Here is a 26,430-nt window from a genome sequence, read left to right on the forward strand (position 1 = left end):
GGCCTTATGAAACTTATCAATACACCAACAGAGCCTTACAAAACTCAAAAGCCTCCAACCTTTGAAAGGTAAAACAAAAAAAAATACACTCATACCCCACACACCACACCCAACCCAAAAAATCCCACAAACAAACCCTCCCATAGGTTAAAATATAACATGAACTCATAAGAAAGTAAAAAATGTTTACTCATGTGGGGGAAAAGAATAGGAAATACGTAAACCCCAAGGGAATCAATAGAACAAAAAAAGCAAGAGCCAAAAGGCACATGATCAAAACATGAAAGACTTCTCAACAGAAAAACATAAGTTTGAATTTCAAACACAGTGAAGAGTCCTTAGCTAAAGTGAATTGCTCGCAGAAATGCTGCCTGGTTCTACAGTCATAAACTTAGAATTAAAATAATAGATTGTAAACCAGGGAAAAAAACATTCCCCTGGTTTTGCATTGCTCTCCATAGCAGCTTGCTTTTACTGGTTGTGGGCTTTTATTGGTTGTGGTATAAGAAAGGATTCTCATGTGTTTGGTTACATACTCAGTCACACAAAATAAGCCTTAAACCAACAGAAAAAAAGGAAAAAAACAAGCCAATTCCATGAAACTTGTCATATAATTATAAGGATCACTAACACCAGAACTGGCTTACTGCAAACAATCTCTGGTGTTTATAGAGTTTATAGATGATAAGTAGGAGATCAATTGATTTAGGACTGCATATTCCCTACACACTCTACTGAATGACAGAACAAACTATTCTACTTCTTAATGCCCTTGTCACCATTTCAAAAGCAGGAGGCACCTTTCAAATGCAAGAGCAAGTCTCCAGATACAAGACTTTGGAGGACTTCCATTTTAATGAAATTAAGCAGAACTTTCATATCAATAAGCTTTATAATGCCTTTATCAAACATTCTTTCCCTCCAAACACACAACCCTATTACACAGGCATGATACTCCTTACAGACAATTTGTAGAAATCTTCAGAAAGCAAAAACTAAGGTCTATACAGCCTAAACTACCTTGTTAACAGGTATTTCATCATCTGAATTTTGTAAGCTTTTCCATTTGCTCGGAATAAGCAGCTGAGATCTCTCAACTCATATACCTTTTTTGTCATTTAATTCACAGAAGTTCCTAAATGCCTTGAACATCCAATTTTTATAATGAAAGATCTTTCATTTATCATCCAATAACCTTCTACTAACACTATTCTATTACTTTCAAATGCAATAAGAAGTATAAAACACTTCGTGGGGCTCATAACAGCATGGAATGAGAACTGTATTAAAGCTAGTGCCTCTTGACCCAGAAAAAAATACTCCCTGATTGTACCTTTCATTCAGGGTAAGAACTGTCAGTCAGTCTGCTCAGCAAAGGAGCAAATCACTCAGGAAGCAGCAGGTATTTAAGACTCGCAAAACGTTTGGAAACATGTGAATTTCATGGTGAATTACCATCTGAAATCAAGCTTAAACTGTGTTCATTATTTTCAAATCCTTCACTCAACTGAAAGGTTCTGCTGATGGTACAGGTGGGTCACAAAAATCAAAGTTAACACAAAAATTTAATTCTAAATTTGGTGATAAAAGTTAAACCATAGTTCTAAATTAAAAGAGTATGAAAGTTACTGACAGCACCTGAGAAAAGAGCCTCATATGACTTCATTTCAGTAAATGTAGCACATCTCAGCAAAGGGCTCTCTCTTATGTAGAAGAGATGACTTTCAAACTGATAAGTGTCCATGCATCCATCAATGAGTGTGCCAAAGTATAAAAAAATTAAATAATTTCAAAGGCAGAAAGGACAGCAAAGACCAGCTCCCAGTGCAAAATTGATGCTAAGGTGCTCAGAAACCTCATAAACCTGACTCTGATTTTAATAAGGTGGTTACACTTGTTAGAGCCATAAGTACACATGCTCCTTGTCCTTCTCTGCAGGACAGCATGATACCTGTCTCAGAACTGGCCTGACCTCACAATGAGAGAAGAAATCAGTCATAAAGGAAGCACATGTAAACTAAAGAATAATTTAATTTATCTGTAGCTTCCCCCAAACAGGACAGAACCAACAAAAAAACCCTAAAACAAACAAAAAGGGGCTAGGAGTCACAAAGAGGTTTGACTCAACAGAAAAATCATCAGCAGGTAGAAAGGCAAAAAGAAGAAGGATTATTATCTTCTTCAAACTTCATTCTAAATTAGACTAGAATAAAATTAAGTACTTGATATGTATTCCACAGGAAAACTTAAGTAATCAAAAAATGAAAAATAAACCACCTTTACAGATGACCACACAGCAAGATTCAGTTAAAAACTTAAATATGATACACAAAGTAGAAGACCAGAAGAATTTGATATATTAAAAACCTTGACAATAAGCAGCAAAAGTGAAGAATATAAACTTTGAAAGATGTTGGAAGACATGCCTGTAAGCATTGTTCAGGTATTCTCTGAATGTCAAAAAAACAGACATTATACTATACTACACAATTTTTCCAAAGACAACAGTGATGACTGATTGGAATTGATAAGAGTACAGATCAAGGCATGATTACAGTAATGTGGATGAATTTAAAGATCACACCAACAATTCACAGTCTATTGAATAGTAAATTAAGGATTGGAAGAGTGCTTAGTTTATGAGTAGTAGAGAATAATAATTTGTGCTGAGGTTCAAAGGGGTAATCTTCCTGCAAAGATGCTGATTCGACACAGAGGTCAAAGAAGTCTAGATCATTAAATTTCCTAAAAGTGAGAAAACAAAAGTAGTTCACCCAAGTTAGCACACGCCCAGTTTCTTGCTCAGACTGTCTCCTGTACCACTCAGTCTGTCAGCCTGCTCAAGACTACTGCCGGTTCAATCCTCATATCTAAGTTACGAAGACTCCCAGATGTATAGAAGGTAAGATAACCCTCCAAGTGATGTATGGAGTGCTTCTCTTCTTGGGCAAGTTGTTCCTCTTAGGCTTTATTTTGAAATGTTTCCCGCCCACTTAGTTATTTCTAAATATTAAAGTTATCTAAAAATTCTTTAATTTATATATTTTGTGTAGATAGGGAAAATAAAATTAGTACAAATGGGTGGTTTATCTTTACCATGCCTCTTGTGATTTTCTGTCCTTCTCCCAACAATAGATAATGTTTAATCTAGTAAACTCTGGCATAATTTGAAATAGCACTGGTCTCTAAAGTCTTGCAGATCTCCAGCATTTGGAATGTTATTCTTCAGGGAAGCCATTAATCTTCACAAAAAGGTCTCAAAGGGCTGTATGAATTAGCAGATCCAAGTAATCTACAAAAACTGAAATACTGCCAAAGCACTCTGAACTTACTCCCTGCTCATTAAAAATACCAAAATCCTCAGTTTAACATTAAATAATTCCCGCAGGACTTTTCACAAGTGCAATATTTAAAATTGTTTTAAATGCTGGGAAATTTACTATGATTTATTATCACAATTACACATAATAAGCCTTCGAGAACTAACTAAAGTTATAAGTGCTACCATGTGATAATGTGCTTCATTGGTACGTCCGTTCCATACGCATTTTGTGCTCCCTTTCCCCCCCCCCCCCCCCCCCCCCCCGCTTCAATCTGTCCCAAAGAAGGGATTGTCAAATTAAAAAATATAGAACAAAAGTTGTTTCTCCTTGAATTTCAGTAGGTACCAAAGTCACTCCTTGCACCCTAATGAAGCTTTCCTTTTAAGATTTGTGATACTGAGGAGGTCACAGCATGTGTGTTATTAAACAGTTACAGTTACCTGGAAAATGACAATACAGAAAAACCTCAAAGTCCTTTTCTGTTGTTGATCCTTCTCTCAACCTGACTTTTGTGGCCAATTGATAGCCACAGTTATCTGTTTAGCTATGCCAAATTTCACAAATGTACTTGAAAATGTCCCAGTTCTCTTATTGGAGGTTACTGCCTTCATCTGTCTGTATTTTTATTCATCACCAAAAATAAAAGTATACAGTAGGTAGCTATACTTTCCAGAGTGAAAAAGATAAAAATTCAACTTTCCCTCATCAATCCAATCACAAAAAGCATTCCTAAATTACTACAGAAACAAACTCAACCTTACACCATAATTGAGATGAAGTCTAAAGAGGATGAAGAGCTCAAGAAGTGATACTGAAAGATGACAGTAACCAGTGCTAAAGGGAGGAGAAAGCACAAAAGGCTAAGTATGATATCATTTAAACACAAGAACAGGTTGAGAAGGATGCCCATGGATTCGAAATTATTTTAGAGTACTTAGCACCTACTGTTCAATTCAGATGGCTCTGAGAACACATCAAAAGAATGCAGTTGGAAAGTTGCAATGACTATCCAAGTTATGCCAACATAGTCCCAATTTTATTCTATTTAAACTTTACCAGGTGCCATATTTTCTTGTCTTCTCCTTCCTCCCACATCCTCAAGCATGACTGCACACAACTCAGTTTCATCTGTGTCCAAAGTTCCCAGCTGCAAGGTCACATGATTCTAACCTCACTACAAAATTCAGGCGTTAAACTAAGCAGTTTCCATGCTTTAACATGTCTTCTTTTTAAGAAAAACAAACAACAAAAAGCCAAAACCAAAACCCAGATGACTTAAAAACCTTGTTTGTCCCCATCACCTCCTGCCTTCAGGTTTTCTACTTCACTGACTCTCTCTTGAGTTTACATGCTTTACAGGATGTATTTACAGCACCTCTTTGCCTGCATTTGAATAAAAAGGTTTTGGGTTGGTCATTTCCACAAATACACACTTAAACTTGTATAATGGAACTATAAATAATTGCAATAGTGCAGACTTTGTCACAGATATTCACATGAAAAGCACATTCAAGTATACATATGTTGAAGTGCACCATTACATCAAGATATGACATGCACTGCACTATAAGACAGAGAATACTTTAAATACTTGAAACATATACTGCAGTGTTTTGCTTTGTACTATAACAACATGCAACACAAAATGGGGTTGAAAGACATTTCAGTATAAAAGGTACCAATTTTCATACAAGCAGTGCAAACCCGTGTCATTGTATAGGTAGTGAATTACAATCAGACCCCAAAAACTATTGAATCAAGCATTATTGTCTCATTTTCTGAGGCACACTGAGTTCCATGCATGTTTAACTGCTTGTTAGTACATCAGAAGAGAGAATTAAAACAACCTTTTTTTTTTTTTTTCTACTCTTTCCTCGACTATTCAGAAAACTAAGGAAGTTATTTTTTAGACAGAAAACTCTCACTGGTCTCAGTGGCCATCAATCTTTCTTCATTTACTGTTGTCTTGTTTGTCCTTCTCCTGCCAGTATCTATCTTCTGAGAGGTAACCGATACATTTAAACACTGTTCAAAGCACAGAAAATGTTTCCTTGCCTCCCTAACTCCCCCTGAAGTCAGCCACTAACACTGCAGTTAATACTGTACACCAATTAAAGGATGCTACATCATGAAGTTTGAAAACCTCCATAGAACCGCACCAGAAATATTTCTGATTGGGTGTAACAACAAGTGCTACTCATTTTCTGGCTGATGGTACCTCTGCTTTTGAAAGCAGCTATATAAATATGCACATATTTTACTAAGACATTTTTATAAGGAGGCGTACATTAAAATAACAGTGCTTGGGAAAGCACTGTAGTATTTGGTAGCCATCAATTCCTGTAAAATTTTACCGACACCTTAAAGATGTCTTAAAAGTTGATTTACTGTTGTTTAGACAGCAGAATTATGAGGTTCGTTTTCCCAGTACTTTCAATCCATAACTCTGGAACACATGGAAAAAAACAAACAAATATCAAATAGAAGCATGGGGACTTTATTGATTTTAAGTTTTAAAAACCAAACATATTCTAATTCAAAGAAACACAAAAAGAAACTGTAGCTACTCTACAAATGAGACCAATAAATTAATCCAAATGAGTTGTGTGCCTACACCAGGGATATCACACAGCTACACCAGAGAAGCGGCAGCCACTTACCTCAGACTTCTATGGTCTTCAGAAGCTACAGAAACTGCTCCTATTACCTTGCGTGGTCTTGAGGCTGGGTTTGCTTACCAAGCATTTGGTGTCAAGAGTACCTCTCCATAATATCAGGTAAAAGTGTTCTGTTGAGGTAAGTAACTAATACAGCAAACCACAAAGCATACAAGAGCATATCAACAATAAAACGCTCTGATAGCAATTTAATGATATTAAGATCTAGCAATGACACAGTAAGCATGAAAACAACAAAAGCAACATGCAGACCCTAACCCACATTTCCCAAACACCAAGAACAAAGGAGAAAACTTCCATTGGTAGCAAAATATCAATTACTAAGCAGAAATTAGTGTTAGAAAATAATCAGCATTCATCTGCTGAAGAAAACAATTTATCAAGTAGAAACTAAGGTATTCCTACCCAGTTAACCACAGCTACATTTAAAAAACCAATATTTTGGGTGCGTGGAGATTTTTGCTTTTTTTCTTCTAGGTCAGCCTTAGCAAAAATGCCACACTTTTCATGGCCAGCTGTGTGCTGGAGCATTACAGCCACTCATCCCTACCATTCTGCCCACACTGGAGCTGCACCCCACCCAGTGAAGCCCTGCCAGATGACTGAGCCAGCAAATGGAAGCAGTTGGTTAATTAGACAATCTGGCATAGATTAATTTGTTGGTTAATTAATCTGGCATAGAAAGGGGTGGGAAAGGTTGGGAAAAGTCAAATAAGTAAACAAATACCTCCCCCTACCTCCTTTGAAAATCCATCCTGGAATAACTGGGGCAGTTTTGGCAGAATTCTTGGTCATCATGGAAAAAACAGCCAACAAAACCCCACAACAGTAAGGCTTATATGTCTGTTTCAGAAAAACATTTTAGGTACATGGGCACGTCACATTCTAAGTGATATTAATGTTTAGTGAAGAACCTCTTTGAGCTCCACACCAGAAAGAAAGGAGCTTTTCAAAGCCAGCCCTTTCCAAGGCAGGCAAGGTCTGGGCCACAGGCTCCAGCTGCAGCCTGGTGCAGGGGTTGATTGGTCACAGTAAGATGGAAAAGACTGACTAGTATGTGCATGGAGGGCTCACTCTTCTCCTTAACTGCTACTTCTAGGATGTGGAATAATTTGTCGTAAAGTCCTAGATAATAAGGTTTCTTTTGTCTTTATTTTGTTGTTCTCAAACCTCTGCCATTTCAAAGACTATTTTACAAGGAAGATGTTTTTGAATGTCAGCTAGGAACCCATCCAAGATGTTTTCCTTCATAGCAAAGCACCAGCTTGCTCCTTTCAATACAAGAAATTAATGGAAAGATTTTTAATTCTGTTTCTGAAATAATTTAAAAATCAAAATATAAAAATAAAGCAGGCTAAAAAAAAACCTGTCTGCAGCTACACGGACAACTGTAAGCTATAAATTTTAATAAAGCAAACTTGTTTTGTTTTGGACAGCCTCTGACTAAAACATGCCATTTCACATACAGATGGTTTTATTTTTTAGAAAAAAAAACCCAAACAAATAAATACCAACAGTACAGAAGCTCAGCCTGGAAATAGCCCTGATAAATGTAGAAACTTCTGTTTCCAGTGTTGCAGTCCATTAACTTTCATGACTATGAACACTGACAAGGAACCAGGGATGATCGTAGCCTTAGACAGACATTCACCTGGTTGACATTTTTATTTTCAAATGCAAATTTCTATGTCCCAGGGACTGGAAATTGAAATCTCCATCAATTTTGCTTTAAGTTAGAGCTATAAGTCTAATTGTTTTGAAACAAGCAAAGAAAGATACAAGAAAATCTGGCAAGTACTGTTCTAGCATTTAGTATCAATTATTGTAAAATGAAAATCAAGATGTTCTTTTGTCTGATTTGACAGAAGCAGTTTGTTACTTGCTTACCTCAATAGACACTCTGTCCTACATCAATGATTGAAAAATCTTAACATGAATTTAATGATGTAATTTAAGACTGAGCTAAAAACTTCATAGATTTTCAAATTTTAGTAACATCTACAATTGGGATGAGATTTGCAGAATATGCTGAGCACCCCCAAGGAAATTTAGTCATTTTGTCCAAATCTCTACATGGGAATTGGCCTCTTCTGGATGCTTGTTTATACACCTGCATAGCAGCTGCTGAAAGCTGGATCTGAATTAGAATTTGAGCACTTAAGTGATATAGGAAGTTTGTCCCTGAAGCTGAGCACAGCCCCTGAAAATTTCCACATTAGTGAATATATTCAAGTAAGATTATTACTGCCATACATCTGCTTCATTTCACAGTTTCCAAATCCCTAGCTAGGGAGCCCTTACTCCTAGCAGATCTACACAGAATCTAGTGAAGGTAAGAAACACAAACCAATGTGATCTGAATATGATGCTCAAGAAATTTTCCAGGTTTATGCCAGTCCTAATTAATTATATCAGCAGCAATTAAAGCCTATTTGGCAAATAAACCCATAACCATAACTCATCACTGCCATGAATCTTTCACTTGCTTGTAATACTTGTTTCAGTACAAGGACATGCCATCATTCTTGTACCTGTGAGAAACAAAACAAAAGCACCCATTACAGACAGTGCACAGCCTCTTCAGTTTATGGCATCTCCTTCCAAACCATGTTTTAAAATCCATCACTGAATTTCTAGCAGTGGTATGTTATTTCAAGCTCTGTTAACTATAGTAAGAAATATGTAAATTCTTGACCTAAAATACTGCTATAAAAATTGGCATTGGCTGCAGAAGTGAAACTACTGAAAAGGTTTTTATTTTTAAAAAGGCAGACTTTGGTAAAGCATTCCAAATATAAAGGATTCTCTACCACTTGATTTTCCAACCAATTGCATTTGGACATTTTATGATACAATGCTGGAAATTCTCCAGGGAGATAGTCCTGAAATGTTAAGAATGAAAATCTGAAGTAGAGGAACATGGAAGGAACCGTGTTGAGAACAGGCCAACAGGTGAAACAAACCTTTAAAAGTCAGTTTCAGCATTTTGAGTCATAAACCCAGGGGAGTTTAGCCTCCTCCCATGGAACTTGAACATGCTCTTCAACATTTTTAAAACTTCACCTTTCAAACTGAGTTCAGCACTTACTTTTTCTATTAATCTTAACAGTTCCATAGCTCAAAGTGTGTCAATACTGATATTTTCAGAATTTACCATGAAGAATATATTGACATTAAAATGGAATAAAAAGAAAATCATCACTAGGAGTGGCAAAATAAAGGGAGTAATATGTATATTTTATGAGCATGTTCAATATGTATGCTTATGTATATAAAAAAGATTAAATGTGGGAATACACAGGCACACCTGCAAATGGGACAGTGGTGGAAGCATGGAGTAATTCCCATAATCTGATTTATAAGGAAATCAAAAGGTCAGCATTCAGCAATCATACCAAACATTTCTAAAATATGGTATCTTAAATTTCATTCAATTATAATTCTGTCTTGAAAGTACAGCTCTATAATACAATGTATTTTTAAGTGCAAGAGAGCTGGCATTTGTTGAAACATTCAGAGCCCAAAATACTGAAGCCCAAAATACCAAAGCCCAAAATACCTTTTTCTAGGCAGTTCAGAACTCCCCATAGTGTGAAACCACAAGGGAGTGCTGTCTTCCCTTATCTTTTAGGCAGTCACACCTGGTAAATGTAAAGAAAAGGCAACCCCTCATTATTTTGAGCACAGAACTTTGTCCTGTGTCCTGTCTCGTCTTCCCATGGAGTGTACAAAATTGGCTAAGACCATTTTTTATCCTTTTTCTTTTTCACTGTCCTGGGCCTGTGTGGAATAATCCCAACTATTTTGTGATAGTTTAAAGTTTATTCCATGACATACCAAAAAATAGTGTCTGAAAAAACTGTAATGGATATTAAAAGTTAAGCTTCATCTTAACCATACTGAAGCACAAAGGACGTGAATGCCCTGAGGAAACACTTCATAATATTCTTGTAGTGACTCCATCAGTTCAGTTTTCACAGATATTTCCCCTTATTGCTCTTTTGTACTTACAAACTTTCATTCAAAATGCAGCAAATTTACCCACAATTCGATTTTTTTATTTTTTTTTCCCTGCTGGATATTTACTCACTCAAACACAAAAGTAAATACACCTATTTTCCTCTTCAAATTTCTTATATATGTGTTGCTTTTCTTTAGAGACACTGTAGGTACTATAGTTCAAGTGCCACATTCATTTTAATAATTAAAAATCTCCTCTAAAAATATTTAGATAATGAAAAAGCAAATGAAGTATTTTTAAAAAAAAATTTCTGATATTAACATTCTACAAGATAAAACACCCATATGAGTTTTTCCAATCCAAAGGGATTAGGAGGTAGAGTTATGCAAATAGAAACTGCCATCTTTATGTACCTCTGTGTTAGTGTTGTATCTCTAAATCATCGCAACCATAAATACCCTAAACCTTTGGTGATTTTACATTCAGATTATACAACTGGCCTACAAATGAATGGTATGTGATTTCAGTTTCTATTACCTCAGCCAATAAAAAAGGAATCCTTAGTACAGTAGGTTGCTAATACATGCACAACATCTTTTCATAGGTCAGATTAAGAATAACAAAAGAAGTATTACTAGATCAATTTATAATTTCTACAAGATAGTATCAATCAGAGTGAAAAGTGCTTTATGGTATTAACTGCATGCATTAAATGTTTTGGCAAATAGAATTCCTCATTAAAACACAGCATGTGCAACCTCACACACTATTTCAGGATAGCAACTGATTTTTGAACATTGTGCATTATTCTTATATTTATGTAAGTCACTTCTGTCTATTTAGAATATATAAATTTTAATATGGCATTATATATTTATTATGTTCCTCTTTTTCTCTACCACAATATATTATGCATTGAACACTCTCCAGTTCTCAGAAACATCACTCAGCAACCCTCCTTACTTTCCCAGAAAAGAAATTACTTATCTATAGGCTAATTGTATATATGTTGCTGACTCAGATATTTATAAAGTCTTGATGTGACTGCCTCAGAATTTTACTTTTTTAAAAAATGTACTTTTTCCAAAGATATATACTTCTTTACATGGAGCAGTTCATTACCAAATACCAGAAAACTTTAAAAGTGACATATGGAATCTAAACAAAGCTTCCTAGATAAACAGTTCTTTCCACATTTCTTGACAAAGAGTATTTCTGAATGGGTGCTAAAAGTGTAATAAAAATGTAAATGGATTTTCAGTTCACAAGGAAATTTCAATATTGTACATTAATTGAGGATCTTTTTTGCAGATAACTATTTAGAACTGTATCAAAGTCAACGAAGTGTCAAGACAGATATTATTCACCTTTTGGAAACCCTGGAGTTTAGCATTTTTCTATTCTAAAATATATTGAACACTTAAAAAAAAAACCAAAACAAAACAAAACAAACCAACAACAAAACACATTTCAACACATTTCACAATGTAAATTCCCTTATGTAAATCAGTATCTTTTTTAAGATAAGTCATCAATATATTTAATTTCAATAAAATCTCAACATCTTATTCACACTTTATACATTTATAAATAAACTTATTTTCAAAATAACTAAAATTTAGCACTTCATCCCATATGACAAGTGTCAAAACAATTTCTTTTATTTTTTATAAATTACATTTGTTCAAAATAAGCACACTTCATTTAGTTACTGGTGTATCGGGTATTCAGAATAGTTGGATCACCACAGGCTGACTGTTTTGACTGTTTTCAGTTAAACACTTATCAGAAAATTACTAACCCAATCTATTCAACCCCTTTCATGTCCACAGACTATCAGGAATAAAAAGAAAATAAATCAAATTTAGTAGAGTAGATCTGACAGTTATCAGGCATCATACCTTTCAGTCTATGGAGAATATGTAAGAGCCTTATTAAAGGAAAGACAATAACTTTTTACAATCATGTTTTTGTAAACAAGTACTTCCACATTTTTCTGCAAAGCCTGCTTCAAAAAATCTGAAGGTAACTAGTAACAAAAAAACACCCACAAAACTATATGCTTTCCCTCCGTTGACCTTTCCTGAAAATTTTGTTTCTCTGATAAAGATGCTTGTTCACTAACAAAATTACAGAGATACCCAGCTCATTTCATGTGTGCACCATAAAAGAGCACAATATGACCAAATTATTACTGCTACAGTTTCAAGCTGCCCATTAAAGTGACGGCCAATTCCTTCCCACAGGAGTAATCACTTGTGGCCAAAGTTGCAGACAAAGCTAATGAGAAATAAAAAGTCTTCTTAAGACTATGATAGCCAAAAGCTGATAGAGAGGAACAGGAAGGAACATTTACCAGGAAAAAGCAAGTGGGGGGAAGAGACGAATACAGGGCTAAGGGAACCATTTCCTTCTCTTATTATTACTGTGTTGGGTAGAAAAAGCTACAAATGAGGTTGAAAGGGTTGTAGCCAGGAGCTGTGCGTTCATATCATCACTACAGCGAGCCCTCACAGAGCTTATCAAAGTGTGATCCACACAGTTCTCACTGATTATTCACGGAGAGCTCACTTTTACTCCTTATTAAACTGCATTACAGGGAGCTAAACTACATTTGACATTTTCCTATGAGTACTTCCACATAAACTGCATTAAAGCTGTTACAGAGACTGTATGATAATGAACAGACTGAAGTCCATGAAATAATCTCTCCGTTACAATGTGGGCCTTAATGCAGAAAGAAATTAAGAACTTAATTTGTATAGGAAACAGTGATACTCTGAAATCGAAGGTTAAAGCACTGAACTGTGACTCGGAAGACATGAATTTAATTTCTGGATCTTCCACTTAGCTAATCTTGCAGGAATTAGTTCACAGGAGGATAATACTGCCTCTCAGGACTGTTGGGGAGATAAGTGCATGCCTGAGGTCTCAGCTAGCAGGATAGTCAGAGCTGTATGAGCACATACACAGATATATATGCCTACTCTGTCTTTATGTGCATTAGATCTAAATTAAATCTGTGCTGCCCACTGCAGCCTGGCACTTTTCACTCCCTGACTCAGCTTTTGAGTTTCCATGCTGGCTCTTGGAGCTTAGGCTGCAGACATCCACATTTCTGAGAGGTGCTTCAGCCCAGGCTGCTCGCACAGATCTCATCCAGCCATGCCACAGGTGGCACCAGGGCCTTGGGGAAAGGACCTCAGCGCTAGCCTGTGTGCCTGGCATCAGCCACACGTGCTTCCACGAGGACAGAGGCACAGCTGGGGCAACAGGCCAGACATAGCATATTCTTCCCAGCCCACTGTAGGTGATAGGTGTACCCACCACACTTTGAGGCTTTAGGGTTTTTTGTTACTTGTTCTTCAGCAGGAGGATAAGAACTTCATTTATTTGCAGTGTAAACACATCTTTATATTTCTCATCAAGGCCAGTGAAATGACTTTCCAGTCAAGGGGAAAAAAAGACATGAATGCAAGCATTTGTGAAAGGAAATTACTTGAAATCCTACATTTTAAAGACAGATACAGCAAATTTATTATTAACATTAATTTAATGCTAAAATACTTGACGGGATGTATCAGGTAAAATTAACAGTCTAAAACACCACAAAAACACCCTTGCTGTAAGTGTACAGACCGATACGTCCAGAGTGACATAGGCAGAGTTGCTCTTGTTTCTCCCTTTTCAGGAAGATGCACTGAGTGACTCTTGTTAATTCTACATTTAACTGTCTCTTTTACATTAGCTCACTCAAACATATTCAAACATTCTTAAAATGGGGAGAGGGGAAATTAAACAGGAGAAATAGGAATTTCTTTGCATATATACATGGAGTTAAGGATCAACCCAAGCTTCCACTCACTTCTACTTTTGAAGAAAGATAATTTGAATATTTCAAGAGAGGCAGAATTGAGTATTTGAATATTTCAGCAGACACAAAAATCCAATCCTGCAACTGCACCGATGTCACTTATTCAGCAGACATTAAAATTAATAGCACATACATCTTAAAGTATTATTATATATATAAATTTATATGTTACATATGTATTTATGTGCATTTCTATATATAATTAAATTGCAGAGGCTTGAGACCGGAAAGGACCTCTGGAGGTCATCTGGTCCAACCCCACTGCTGAAGCAGGGCCATGCTGCTCATGACCATATCCAGATGGTTTTTGAATATCTTCAAGGATGGAGACTCCACAACCTCCCTGGGCAACCTGTGTCAGTGCTCAGTCACCCTCATAGTGAAAAAGTGTTTCCTGTTGTTCAGAGTGTCCCACTTGTACTTCGGTTTGTGACCATTGCCTCTGGTCCTGTCACTGAGCATCGCTGAAAAGAGCCTGGCTCCATCTTTTTGCACCTTCCCTTCAGTTATTTGCAAACACTGATTGATGAGATCTGCCCCTGTGCCTTCTTTTCTCCAGGCTGAACAGCCCCAGCTCTATCAGTCTTTCCTCACACAACAGACGCTCCAGTCCCTTCCTCAGCCTCCTCGTCTTTCACTGGACTCTTTGCAGGAGGTCCACGTCTCTCTTGCACTGGGGAGCCCAGAACTGGACCCAGCACTCCAGGGGTGGCCTCACCAGTGCTGAGTAGAGGGGAAGGATCACCTCCCTCGACTTGCTGGAAATACTCCTAATGCAGCCCCGGATACCATTCACCTTCTTTGCTGCAAGGGCCCCCAGGTCCTTCTCTGACAAGATGCTTTTCAGCTGGACAGTTCCCAGCATATACAGGTGCCCGAGTCTGTTCCTCTCCACGTGCAGGACCTTACAGTACTCCTTGTTGAACTTCATCAAGTTCCTGTAGGCCCATTGCTCCAGCCTGTTGAGATCCCTCTGGATGGGAGCAGACCCTCTGCTGTGTCACCCACTCCTCCTAGTCTGGCATCATCTGCAAACTTGCTGAGAGTACACTCTGCCCCATTGTCCAGATCACTAACAAAGAGCTGAAGCAGGACTGGACCCAGTACTGACCTCTGGGATACAGTGCTAGCTAGTGACCACCAGCTGGACTTTGTGCCTCTGATCACCACCCTCTACACCTGCCCATTCAGCCAGTTTTCAATCCTCCTCACAGTCTGTAAATAAAAGTCATACCTAGACAGTAAGGGGCTGAGTATTTTTATATGCAGGTGAGATTGATGTTCTTCATCTTTGACCTCAGAGTTAAATATATAAGTTGGAGGAATAATTAAAGCTTTCACTTTTGAAGAACAATAATGGAAAAGGGATAGCTGCAGTTCTAATGAAAAAGTTAATTCCTTATATAATCAGGTTTTGAAAGGTTCAATGTTGTAAATTATTTGCTTACAGAATTACAAGGGCATACATTGATTTTAATGGAATGTCTGAGATCTAAAAACAAGGACTTTGTGTCCTATATATATTTCTAGAAATGTGCTCTTTTGTCTCAGACAAATTGTGTAAATGTTTTGAAAGTGCTAACATGAAAGATCACATGCTGGGATAGCTAGTTGCAGGGAAATACACATACCTCAGGGTTCCAAAACTGTTTGATAGGGAAAACCAATTCCATTCTGGAGCTAAATCTTAGCTGTCAGCGATACCGTTTTGAAATCCACCCTTTAAAACTCCCCAGATTTCCTTTAAACAGTCGTGGAGTCTGAAGCATACAATGGAAATTATAATGAATAAGATACAAAGAAAAGTGAGCAGAAAAAGCCCAGGTGGTTTCTGAATCACAGAAGTTGGAAGGCAGGGAGTATCACACTGTCCCAGCAATCCATTCAAGACATGCTCCAAAAAGCTTCAAAATCTTCTGTGCTGGAGCTAAATTGATCAAAATGGCTACAGCATGAGAGGTTAGGATATGCAGTAGCTCCCTTGTATATCACATTCCTTTAAAAACAGGTATAATTTCCATAGGAAAATTAAGCAGCAGCTAATGTTGCTAATGCAAATCTCCAATTCACTGTGGCTACTCATGCAAGAAATCAGCATATGATGGCACAATTAAAAAGTTTAACTGTTAATGGAAAAAATGTAGTTTTAAAAAAATAATAATCTTTTCTAATGCCCTAGGGAGGCAAGAAGAGAGTTTAAATAATTAATAAAGATTTTTCTACCTCCCTAAGTTTTTCTTCTTCGATGGGAAATTTCACCAGGTGAATTTTGGACTTAGAATCCTCCGTTTTCTCTCTTGTATTATACAAAAACACAATATGATTCGTATGACTGATCACTTCTTGGGTAGATGAACCCTATTTTGCTTGGCATTGTTCAGACGTGGAACAAAATGACATTACTTCACCATCTCTAAGACAACAGAGAGATGGAAACAAATGGGCAGAACACAGTAAAAAGGGAGACAACATTCATCAGTATGACAGGCAGCAGTCTCAGCAAACCATCAGGATAACTGTTGTCAGAAGTCTACAGGCACAACAATAAAGAAGAATATCAAGGAGTGACAAGAAAGACTATGAGAAAGTTGCTTTAAGATGTTAATGCAGAGCTTTTTCCAAATGGGAGAGGCAACAGAAAAGAACTACCAAGATGTTTGTTTAAAAATGATCTGCACTGCTTCTGTTACTTTTTTTATACACAACACAGTCTTAATGACCTACTCTTCCCACAAGCAACTCTATGAAAATAAAAGTTTTGGAACGAAATAGAAAACTGGGAGGTATGTCTGAAAAGGACTAAAACAGTACAGCCCAGATACCAAAGTTTGACCGACACTACAAAATACATGATTCTTTATGGCCAAATTCTCTCTGCCTCACCACCTTGCTATATAAACGGAAAACGTGAAACTCTAAAAAGACAATGAAGATCAGCATCATCTCATTTTACAGCAAATTTAAGACTATAATCTCTTTCAGAAGTTCCTCATGTCAACACTCACAAAGAATTCTCTTTTCCTGCAAAGATCATTCCCCTGTGTGCATGTGTATCTGTGTGTATATACGTATTTATACGTTAAGAAGCAGAAAAAGTAGTAGAGGGAAAAGATTACAGGGTTTTGCAATAATTTCTGTACAGTCTTACCTCCATAGCTTTGCACAAGGCACCACAAGACTGTAACTTTAATTTTAATTTGTGAATAAGTCTCGTATAATCACCTACAAATTTTTATGTTGCAAGTCAATTTGCATGGTTCCCAAGGAGATAAGTTTTTAAAAATCTTCTCTGGAAGCCACTGATAAAAAATGGGGGAAACCAGTATAATAAGATATAATGATGAATTAGTCCCTATAGAAAAGTTATCTTTTACTGAGCCCATCAGGAGAGCCTAGATAATCACAAAACATTTTGTATTTGCTTTTCTTTATTATCTCCAGCTTCATATTTTTACTGTGCTTCAGCAGAGCATTTGCGATTCTCTATCTTTTTTCTTTTACAAAATATCAAACAAGGATAAAGGATTTGGGAACATCAGGTTACATGTAAACAAGAATAATATATAATATATTTTCTATTTATGCAGGTATACTTACAAGGTAAAGCATTCATTTAAAACATTAGACCATATGCTTTACAAATTCTACCCACAATCACAACTGGCATTTTTACAGCAATTACTATACATGATAAACATCAAATAAGCTTTGAATGGAGAACTGTAACATCTGTGTGCAAAGTATGGGAGGGAAGAAGGAGGAGAAGATGACAACGTATTAAAAAATTAACAAAAAAGGCAAGAAAATATGATGGAGCCTTCACTTGTCATTGTGCTTGAGTTAAAAGATATTTTAAAAGGTCATAATTAAACTGCAAATAGCCAGTATTTTCACAACACTAGTTTTCTGATATGAGACTTAAACAAGAGAAATAGAAATATTTTCTACCTACAACATACATTAAACTCTATGCTAAATATAGTATTGTAAATCAATGTTATTTTTTATCTGCATCTCAGATAAGCATCTCTCCAAAGTAATACATGACATTTTCCTGTTTTCCAACACTGTACTAACCATTAAAAATGTACTGAATAATGTTTGCATAGGCAATTTTCTTCTCCCAAGTGAAGACAACATAAACCATGACAGATGAAATATTGCACATGGTGACTGTAGAAGTACCTTCCATGGAAAGTCATGCAAACCCCTTGGGGTTACATGAAAGATGCAGACAGCAGGTGAGGAGAAAGTGAACAGTAAGCAAGTAAAATTGGGAAGATCATTTAGGCATTATAGATCTTACAGTGATTCTTGCAGGCAGAGTAAGATTTACCAGGATACTCACAAGGACACTGGAGAAATGTCAGTTTAATGCAGAAGAGGAATGCCTATGTGATGTTTTGAAAAGTTGCAAACTTTCAGCTTAGCTGAAAACAAACATGATTTCCCAAGGGATTATTTTTTCCCCCTCCGCAAATACAAGTTTCAATGAATACTGATAAACGTGTAAAGAATTAATCTACATCAGCTTCAAGGCATGTAAAAACTGTGAGTTTGGATTTGCAGGTGCTCCAATTTCTAGAGAAATGCAAAGGAATCTAGTAATACACATACACGAATCAGATTTGTTCTGTCTTTTTAATACACTGGTTCTGATGAGAAAAACCTAAATCATAAAAAAGCAAATTTGGTTTCCTAAGTCAATAGAATGTTTTCCATCTATCTTATGAACTACAAGAAAGAATTCTCATCTAGTGGATACAGATTTCCACCTTCTGTCTATGAAATCAAATAGACAATCATATTTACTATAAATGCATTTAGTGGAAGTTCAGAATTTCTTTAAATGGGCATTTTTATCTCATTTCCCATATAGGTAATTTAATCTAAGTCCTTCTTCTCTGAAAAATCTCGATTTATGCATTTAATAACCTCTTGGACTTTCAAGGAAAGCCAGATTCAGGACCAAGTAGCTGGTGTGTCAAACCGAAAAAAATAACCCAAGCTCTGTGCATTAGCTGTGTGACTTGAAATTGGATTCTATAGCATCTAATAAGGTATGAGCTCCATTTGAAACTCTTCCCCCAAAATAATAGAGTATTCACAGTTTCTCTCCCCTCTCTGAATTCTTGGCCACCTGCAGCCAACAGGGTGCTAAAGTGACCCTTTCTTCAACATGGAGATCCGTTTCCTTGAAACACATGGTACCTCAGTACTTCTGAGTCTGTTATACCTCTGTCAAATTTCTTTGAAATTGGGCAAGGTGTTAAAAAACCCCATACTGTCATACTGGGACATGCTGTCAAAAAAATCTTACCTTTAGCAAACCAGACTGCAATATAGCCTTTAGCATTAACAAGAGAAACAAAAGACAGTAATTCTTTGCAACCACTTAAAAAGATAGAATTTAAGTACTGGCATTCAGATTGGAAAAACACTTTGTTAATTGAAATGACTGTAAACTTTAAACGCTTTTTTCAAACACAGTATAGAAACTACAGTCCACCATGTACACAGATATTTTTAAGTAAATGAAAAGTTCTATTACATTGTTTACAGGTTTTCAAGAACACTTTAAAATTCTTCTTTTGTTCTTTACATACTTTTGTATTTTTACATTTTTTAAATAAGCATTTCAGTTAATTTTAGAGCACTATCCCATACTCTTACTTTCTTTACAGAAAGTCAACATCTTATTGCCAGTATACATCCTTGCTGGTTTTTTTTCAGTTCAGTTGTTATTTCTCCAAGCAAGTTCTAGTGCTTCCAAACAAGTTTAAAGACATCCAATTCATTTTTATTCTAGTAATTTTATTTCTGAAGTGGCATCGCATTCTTAAAGGTGTGATATCCAGTTACTAATTGAAGAAAACACTTCGAATTCCCCAGTATACAAGTATCATTTCTAGAAAAAAATAGAAGCACTGGATATAAGAACCTAGAATAATGCTTTCAGTAAGATATAAAAATATAATTGATGAAAGATAAGGAATGCAAGAAACAGTTTTACATGAACATGTATGATATTTATCTGTTATTGTTCAAATATAAGATAACTGAAAAATTTAAGTAGACATGTCCTTTCTTGACTAGCCGATGAGATTATACTATTTTCAATTACATAATATATATTTTAACATTCAAACATAATTTGCAGCTCAAACCTGGCTTCCTACTGCAGATAAAGCCAAACTTTTAACACGGCAAACATTAACGTAAAAGGATTACTTTAGACTTGCCCCCCTGCAGCCTGTCATGCATGTACATCTGTGATGATGTAGTCCATAGAGGTTATATTTTGATCATTATTCCACCTGACTCACTGAAAATCTTGCCAACTGTGGAAGTGTCTTCTTCCTCCTCCAGATTATTTTTTTTTTTTTTTAACCACACACCGTTCTTGAACCTACTGTTCTTCAGATAAACCCACAAATATTTTGGATGGATTTACTACAGTCTTCTCAGAGGACCAGCAGAGAGACACCAGTTTCAAGCTTTCTTTCGTGACTGGACCAATATGCTATATGACACAGGAGAAAATTTTCCAAAATATTTCCTTACAAATTCAGGTTTGGGATTAGCCAGGCAGAAAACCATAACTGAGCATCTGAGAGACTAAGCAGAAGACTACCCAAGCTAGACCAATTATTTATTACAAAATGGGATATTTATTACAAAATATGGGCAGCCACCTAACAAAAGTATCTGTGACCTTTGCACTGTAATAATTAAATGTGTAAATATTGTTTCCATTTTCACAGAGAAGGTTTACCTTATTCTCACATCAGCACTGCTTTCTTGGCTCTGGTTTTGAGTACTGTTTATGTGATGTACTGCTCTATTTCTTCATAACAATGATTTTTTTAAACAAGTCAGTCAGTTGTCAAACACTTAATCTGCATGAGAAATACATTGCCCAAGTTTTTTGATTTTTAAAATGCCTAAATTGGATTACGTTTCTTAGATGCAACAAGAAATTAAGCTTCTAAAATTAATTGTTGGAATACAGTTTTTCTTTACAGAGATACCTTCAGAAGGAATCTACTAGCAGTCTGAGTGCAGTGAAAACAGCATCAAGCTACATAAAGTTTATTTGAATGACAAAACTATTAATTAATTTAAAAATTAACCTTAAAATATATTCATACCTAGACAATATGTCAGAATTGTCTGAACTTTGCTACTAGCTCTAACATATTTTTAAAAAATATTTTTATGTTTATTCTTCCTGAGCGGCAGTAAGCCCTGAAATGTCATTGCTTACAGGCTATTTGCACGCTCAAGATAATCTAAATTTAAACTCTTCTGATTTTTGACCCACAGGAATAAACTGCAATCAAATACAAATTGCAAAAAATATTCAGCATTATAATTCAGTTTTCTGGAACCTGAGTTTATAGTCATCTCTGGTTGCCATTTTTATATCTACTAACCAAATCTAACCCTTCTTACATAAAAGATGAATCTCATATTCTGTAAGCAGTTCTGCCCAATGTTTTACTGTATCTACTCTCCCACTAAATTTCATGTTTATTCCACTTTCACATTCCTCGGAAGGCATGTCCCCCTGACTGCTGCCAGTAGTTCTTCAGAAATTTACTTAAAGCAAATGCTTCTAAATGACCTGTTGAAAAATAAAGCTCAACTTGTATATAACAATAAAATTAATGTACTGTTAATGGTTCCTACCAGCTCACTGCTAAGTCACACACTTTTAAGATGTTTCTCAGTTTATACTCTCCAGATTTCACTGGTTGAGTACATTCTTTGGCATGCACAAGGTATGGGTTCACTTGAGTATTAACAGGGATCTCTGAATCCCAGAGAAAAAAAAATAAAATCATTATTTCTCAGAAATGCTGCTTAAGTTCATACAGTGTACTATTTATTATGTTACTATTTTGAAAACAAAATTCTGTCTTATTTTTCCACTCTACTTTTCTCCTCTGTTCAATTTCCATTTTTTTAAATCACTGTTGTCCCGATTTTATTAATTTTGATATATATTGTTCAAGCTGATTGCAGGCATACCTGGAAGACTGGGGTGTGTAGTGAACAACTGAACACTATGAGATTTATTAATTTATCCTTTTAAAATTATATTCCTATGAGTTAACTTCTGGACCATCGTATCAATATAGCATTGCTCTAGAAAGAGATCAGCCATCAGTATTAATCATTATCTGTAACCAAATGTAAATTCACTGTTTATACCAGCAAAATTCCTTCTTCCCCCAAAACAGAAAAAAACCCCACGTATATAGTTCAGCATAACAGCAGTGGGAAAGAATCAACTTGACACTGTGGATATGGTGAGATGTAGTAAAAAATGGCAAATAAAATTTTACTGTCATTCATACTCATAAAAAAGTTTGTGTAATGATGTGGATGTAAGTGACAAAAACTCGGCCTTGATATATTTGTTGTTAATGTCATTTATGTACTGCTACTGGAAGAAGAGAATGATGTTTAGAAAGGAAGGCTTTTAAATTGTTAGTATAAAATACCCTATATTAAATTCAGGGAAATCTCTGGTTTTAGTAGGTATTTTGTGGAAGACAGTCAAAAGTTAAAGTCAAAATCCAGGTAAATTAATTAAACAGAAAAAAAAAAAAAGTTTTAAAATTCTTTAACAGTAAGTTTAAAACTACCAATTTAAGATACAGTGATCTACCCTGCACTGGACCATCTCATGATTAAAATAAGTTAACTTCTATAAACCTTTCCATTTCATCAACTGGCAGCCAGAAACCTTCTTCAGTTTGGAATGAAAGAACTATTCTCATTGTCCAAATCACTCCATTTATATTTCACTTCCTTCTCTTTCTTTTTTTTATGCATAACTCCTGTACTGGAGATGAAAAAAGTTTAGTCCTACCTCAGTGCAGCATAGTCTGTGGTGTAATTACTGATCTATCAGCGAAATGAAAGTTTCTGCTATAATTATAAATGGAAAAATCATACAAACACAAAGAGAGGAAGGCTGTGTATGCACATATAAACAATACAATGCAAAGGAGAGCAGCTATAGGTAAATAACCTTTTTTCTCCTTTGATATCAAATATATATATCTATACCTATCTAGACTGTGAGTCACTGCAGGCAGTATTTCCCAAAGATCACCATTACTTGGATAAGAATATCCTTTTCTCTACCTGAATAAAGTCTGAAGGACCAGTTTCAAACATGCCACACAATCCCAAATAAAATTCACCAAAACATTAACCCTTCTTGAAGAGGGAACTTGGAACTCTGGGCTGCAGTTCAGAGGAGACATTTTCCAAGTCAGCTGATGATGATGTTCAACAGCATTGAGTACACCAACAGGCAGTTCCATATTTGCAGCTTTTCAAGAGCCTCTCCAAAGCAGCAACCCAGGGAGACAGCATCTGCCTCTGTAATATTCAGAGACCAGAAGCAATGTCCTTTCTTCAAGATTCTTGTTCACTCATCATGAAAGGACAAAGTTCTAACATTTAGAAGGTCTCAGTTCTGGAAGTCTGTGACTTCAAGAACAAACAGGACAGCTCATTTTGTAATTCAAATGAAACTAATTATACATTAGATATGAATTTAGAATGAACTCTGAAGACAAATTTACCTACATGGAATAGGACATTTTAAAGAGTATGCTATACAGACTTCTCTCATTTTGTAAAAGTGACAATCATCAAGAAAAACATCCTCATCATCAGATAATGGAAGGCAAATCAGATGTTGATTGAAGTAGATTGCTCAGCAAAGATTCATGGATAACATGCTTAAGATCCACTGCAGGACTGGATTCCCAAAAGGGTCCAAATCTTTCCGATAGAGACACAAGAATATGAAAATACCGAACACCAAGGGAATACTAAGATACCCCGAACTGTTAGCTCAGTTTTCTCCAGCTCCAGCAGTTAACCTAGAGGGATAAGAATCACAGAATTATTGCTGGACTGTACCATTTTAGGAGCAGAAAATCTGGTCCCCTGAACATAGCATAGATGTTCTTGCTGTTAATCAAGAACCTGACTGTAGACTTAATATTCAGCATTCATGTCATCAGATAGAGAGGGCTGTTTCCACAATAAACCTTCTCAAATTGACCTTGAGTCAGATATGAGCAGACTTGAGTTTTGAGGCTCTTCACCAAAAAGAATACGGATTGTCTGGAGCCAGGACTGACTGTGCCAGATAAGGGGCAGAAGGGATTGCAGCATGAGAAGGATTGTGGATTGAAGTAAGCACACACATCAGCTTTCCCAAACAAGGAACTAAAAAATTATCCAGCATGGGCCCTGGGAAGAAATTCGCCATTGATTAGAGAGATCAGTCCTTCATAATGACATTCAAGTCAAAGAAAAATACTTGAGAATACTTCCAAATAGCTATTTGGACATCATAATCTGCACTTACCATTTACAATCAGCTCAGAATAACTGTCCAGGTTTTTAGGCAGGTTATCTGCATACAATGGGACTCAAAACTCATAACAAGACTTCAAAAAGATCAGCTCTGCTGAAGAGAGTTGATGTTACATCTTGATACAGAATATAGTTGAGAATTTTCTGTTGTCAGCATCTGAATGTGAGGGTATTAACTACATTTGAGCATCAAGTTGTTATTAATCGTTAACTATGTGCTTTAAAATAACAAATAGATTCTCCAGACCACCAACAGAAAAACCTGTTACTATGGAACAGTGTGATAGAGTTAAATTGATAGAATTAAATGCATGTATTTTTAGTATTGGACACAGAGTAAGTCTCTGACCTATTGCAGGTCACTATACAGTTCAATCAGAAGCAGATCATAGTCTGAGGTCACGACTACGCAGTCCACTTGGCCTCACCTATGCAAAGCTGACAAGTCCCAGAAAGGGGATTATACAAGTATTGTCAAGTAATATTTTTGAGAATATTTGTGAATCTGTGCTGGCTTTACAATTCGCTCCAATGATATTCTTAGAAAAGCTGGAAAAAATCTCTTGTAAATTCCAGGAGTAAATTACATTTGCTTAGAACAATGTAGTAGGAATGTACCAGTTTAGGTGGGATTAACAACGATCTACTTTGACCTGAGACTTCAGAAGCTGAGGACAAGGATGAGAAAGCTTCCAGATACACCAGGCAGTGAAGAGAAGCTGTATCACAACATGGGGCTGAATTGTAGAGAAAGAAGCTTCAAAGGTTGCAAGAAGCATCAAGGAAAAAAATGGATACGATAAATAGCATACTACTGACACTGAACTAGAACTGGGAATGAAGGTTTATATCAGTCTTCCTTTGTGAGATTACTGGTAGGGGCCATTCTCCATTTTTCCATGGTCTATTTTTTTTTCTACCACTATTTTCCATACAGGTGAGCTCCATGACTTGCATCAACAGGCAAATCTTCTGTATTCTTCAGAAGACTTTTATTTCAAGTATAATGCTGATAAAAAGTCAGAATACATACACACATATAGTTAATCTTGCAGCCTCATTTTCAATTAATATGGTCTAAAATATTTTCTAAGATTAGTCAGCAGGCTAGGAGATTTAATACTAACTAATTAACCAAGCTAAATAGCTTTATTAAAAATAGATTGTCATTACAGAATGTAAGGATGGTAACTGTGCACAATATATTCGAAGGACTACACTAGTCATTACAAAACCACTTACAAAGACTACACAGTTTTCTGAAGACTTCGCTGATCATTCGTGTTTGCAACATTTTCAGGACATCCTGCTGTGAGAAGCTTTTAAAGGAAAGACTGAAATTACCGTACTCCTTAAAATACCCATCAACCACTAAGATGAAGACTGGAATAAAATCAATGTATTTTAATCTAAAAATGTACATACACAGCAGGAATAACCACTAACCTTCTCTTAGAATTTGTTTGCACTTAACTTGATGGTAGCCATCCTGTTAATTTGCAGGAATGAGTGTACAGCAAATTTCAGAAATACAGACTATCAAAAGAATATTATTTTGTCTCCCATTTCAGAAGCTCTCTACACTGCATGTTCCATAAGGATGTTATTAACCTGAGTCGAACTTTTTAAATTATTATGAAAATAATTAAGCTAATGACTTAATGATCGGTGCAAGCACATCTATTACAGACCGAAGACCTGGAAGATATTTTTCAGTGGACTGTGGCTTCATCACATACATAGCCTAACAAACCACTGCAAAATCTAGTTTTTCATTTATTTATTATTGTGTATTTGCTTATATAAAAAGGTAAGACTGGGTCTGATGGAAGATGTAGAAGTTCACTGCTAAATTTTGTTCCATCTAAGCCATATTTATGTTTCCTCTTTGAATCTAAGAAGCTACATACAGAGTTTTATTTGCAGAAAAACTTCTCAATACTGTTTTCCTATGCAATTATTTTATAAGCTTTTACAGATATGTGTCCTGGTATCAGCAGAGATAATTTTCTTCCTAGTAGCTAGTATAATGCCGTGCTTTGGATTTAGTGTGAGAATGTTGATAACACACTGAAGTTCTAGCTGTTGCTAAGTAGCATTTATACTAAATCAAGGATTTTTCAGCTTTCCATGCTCTGCCAGCAAAAAGGCTGGAGGGGGACCCAAGAAGCTGGGAGGTGACAC

The 26,430-nt window shown here is 36.0% G+C and overlaps 1 protein-coding gene across 1 annotated transcript in view; it reads right to left on the reverse strand.

The window, feature by feature from the left end:
* The window catches only part of SPAG16 (sperm associated antigen 16), a 417,235-nt gene that overhangs the window by 329,838 nt on the left and 60,967 nt on the right, over positions 1-26,430 (reverse strand). The window contains 1 exon segment of the mRNA XM_074910337.1: positions 21,529-21,661. Coding sequence (XP_074766438.1) covers positions 21,529-21,661 — 133 coding nt within the window.

This window comes from Athene noctua, chromosome 7 (assembly GCF_965140245.1).
Source record: "Athene noctua chromosome 7, bAthNoc1.hap1.1, whole genome shotgun sequence".
Classification (NCBI taxonomy): domain Eukaryota; kingdom Metazoa; phylum Chordata; class Aves; order Strigiformes; family Strigidae; genus Athene; species Athene noctua.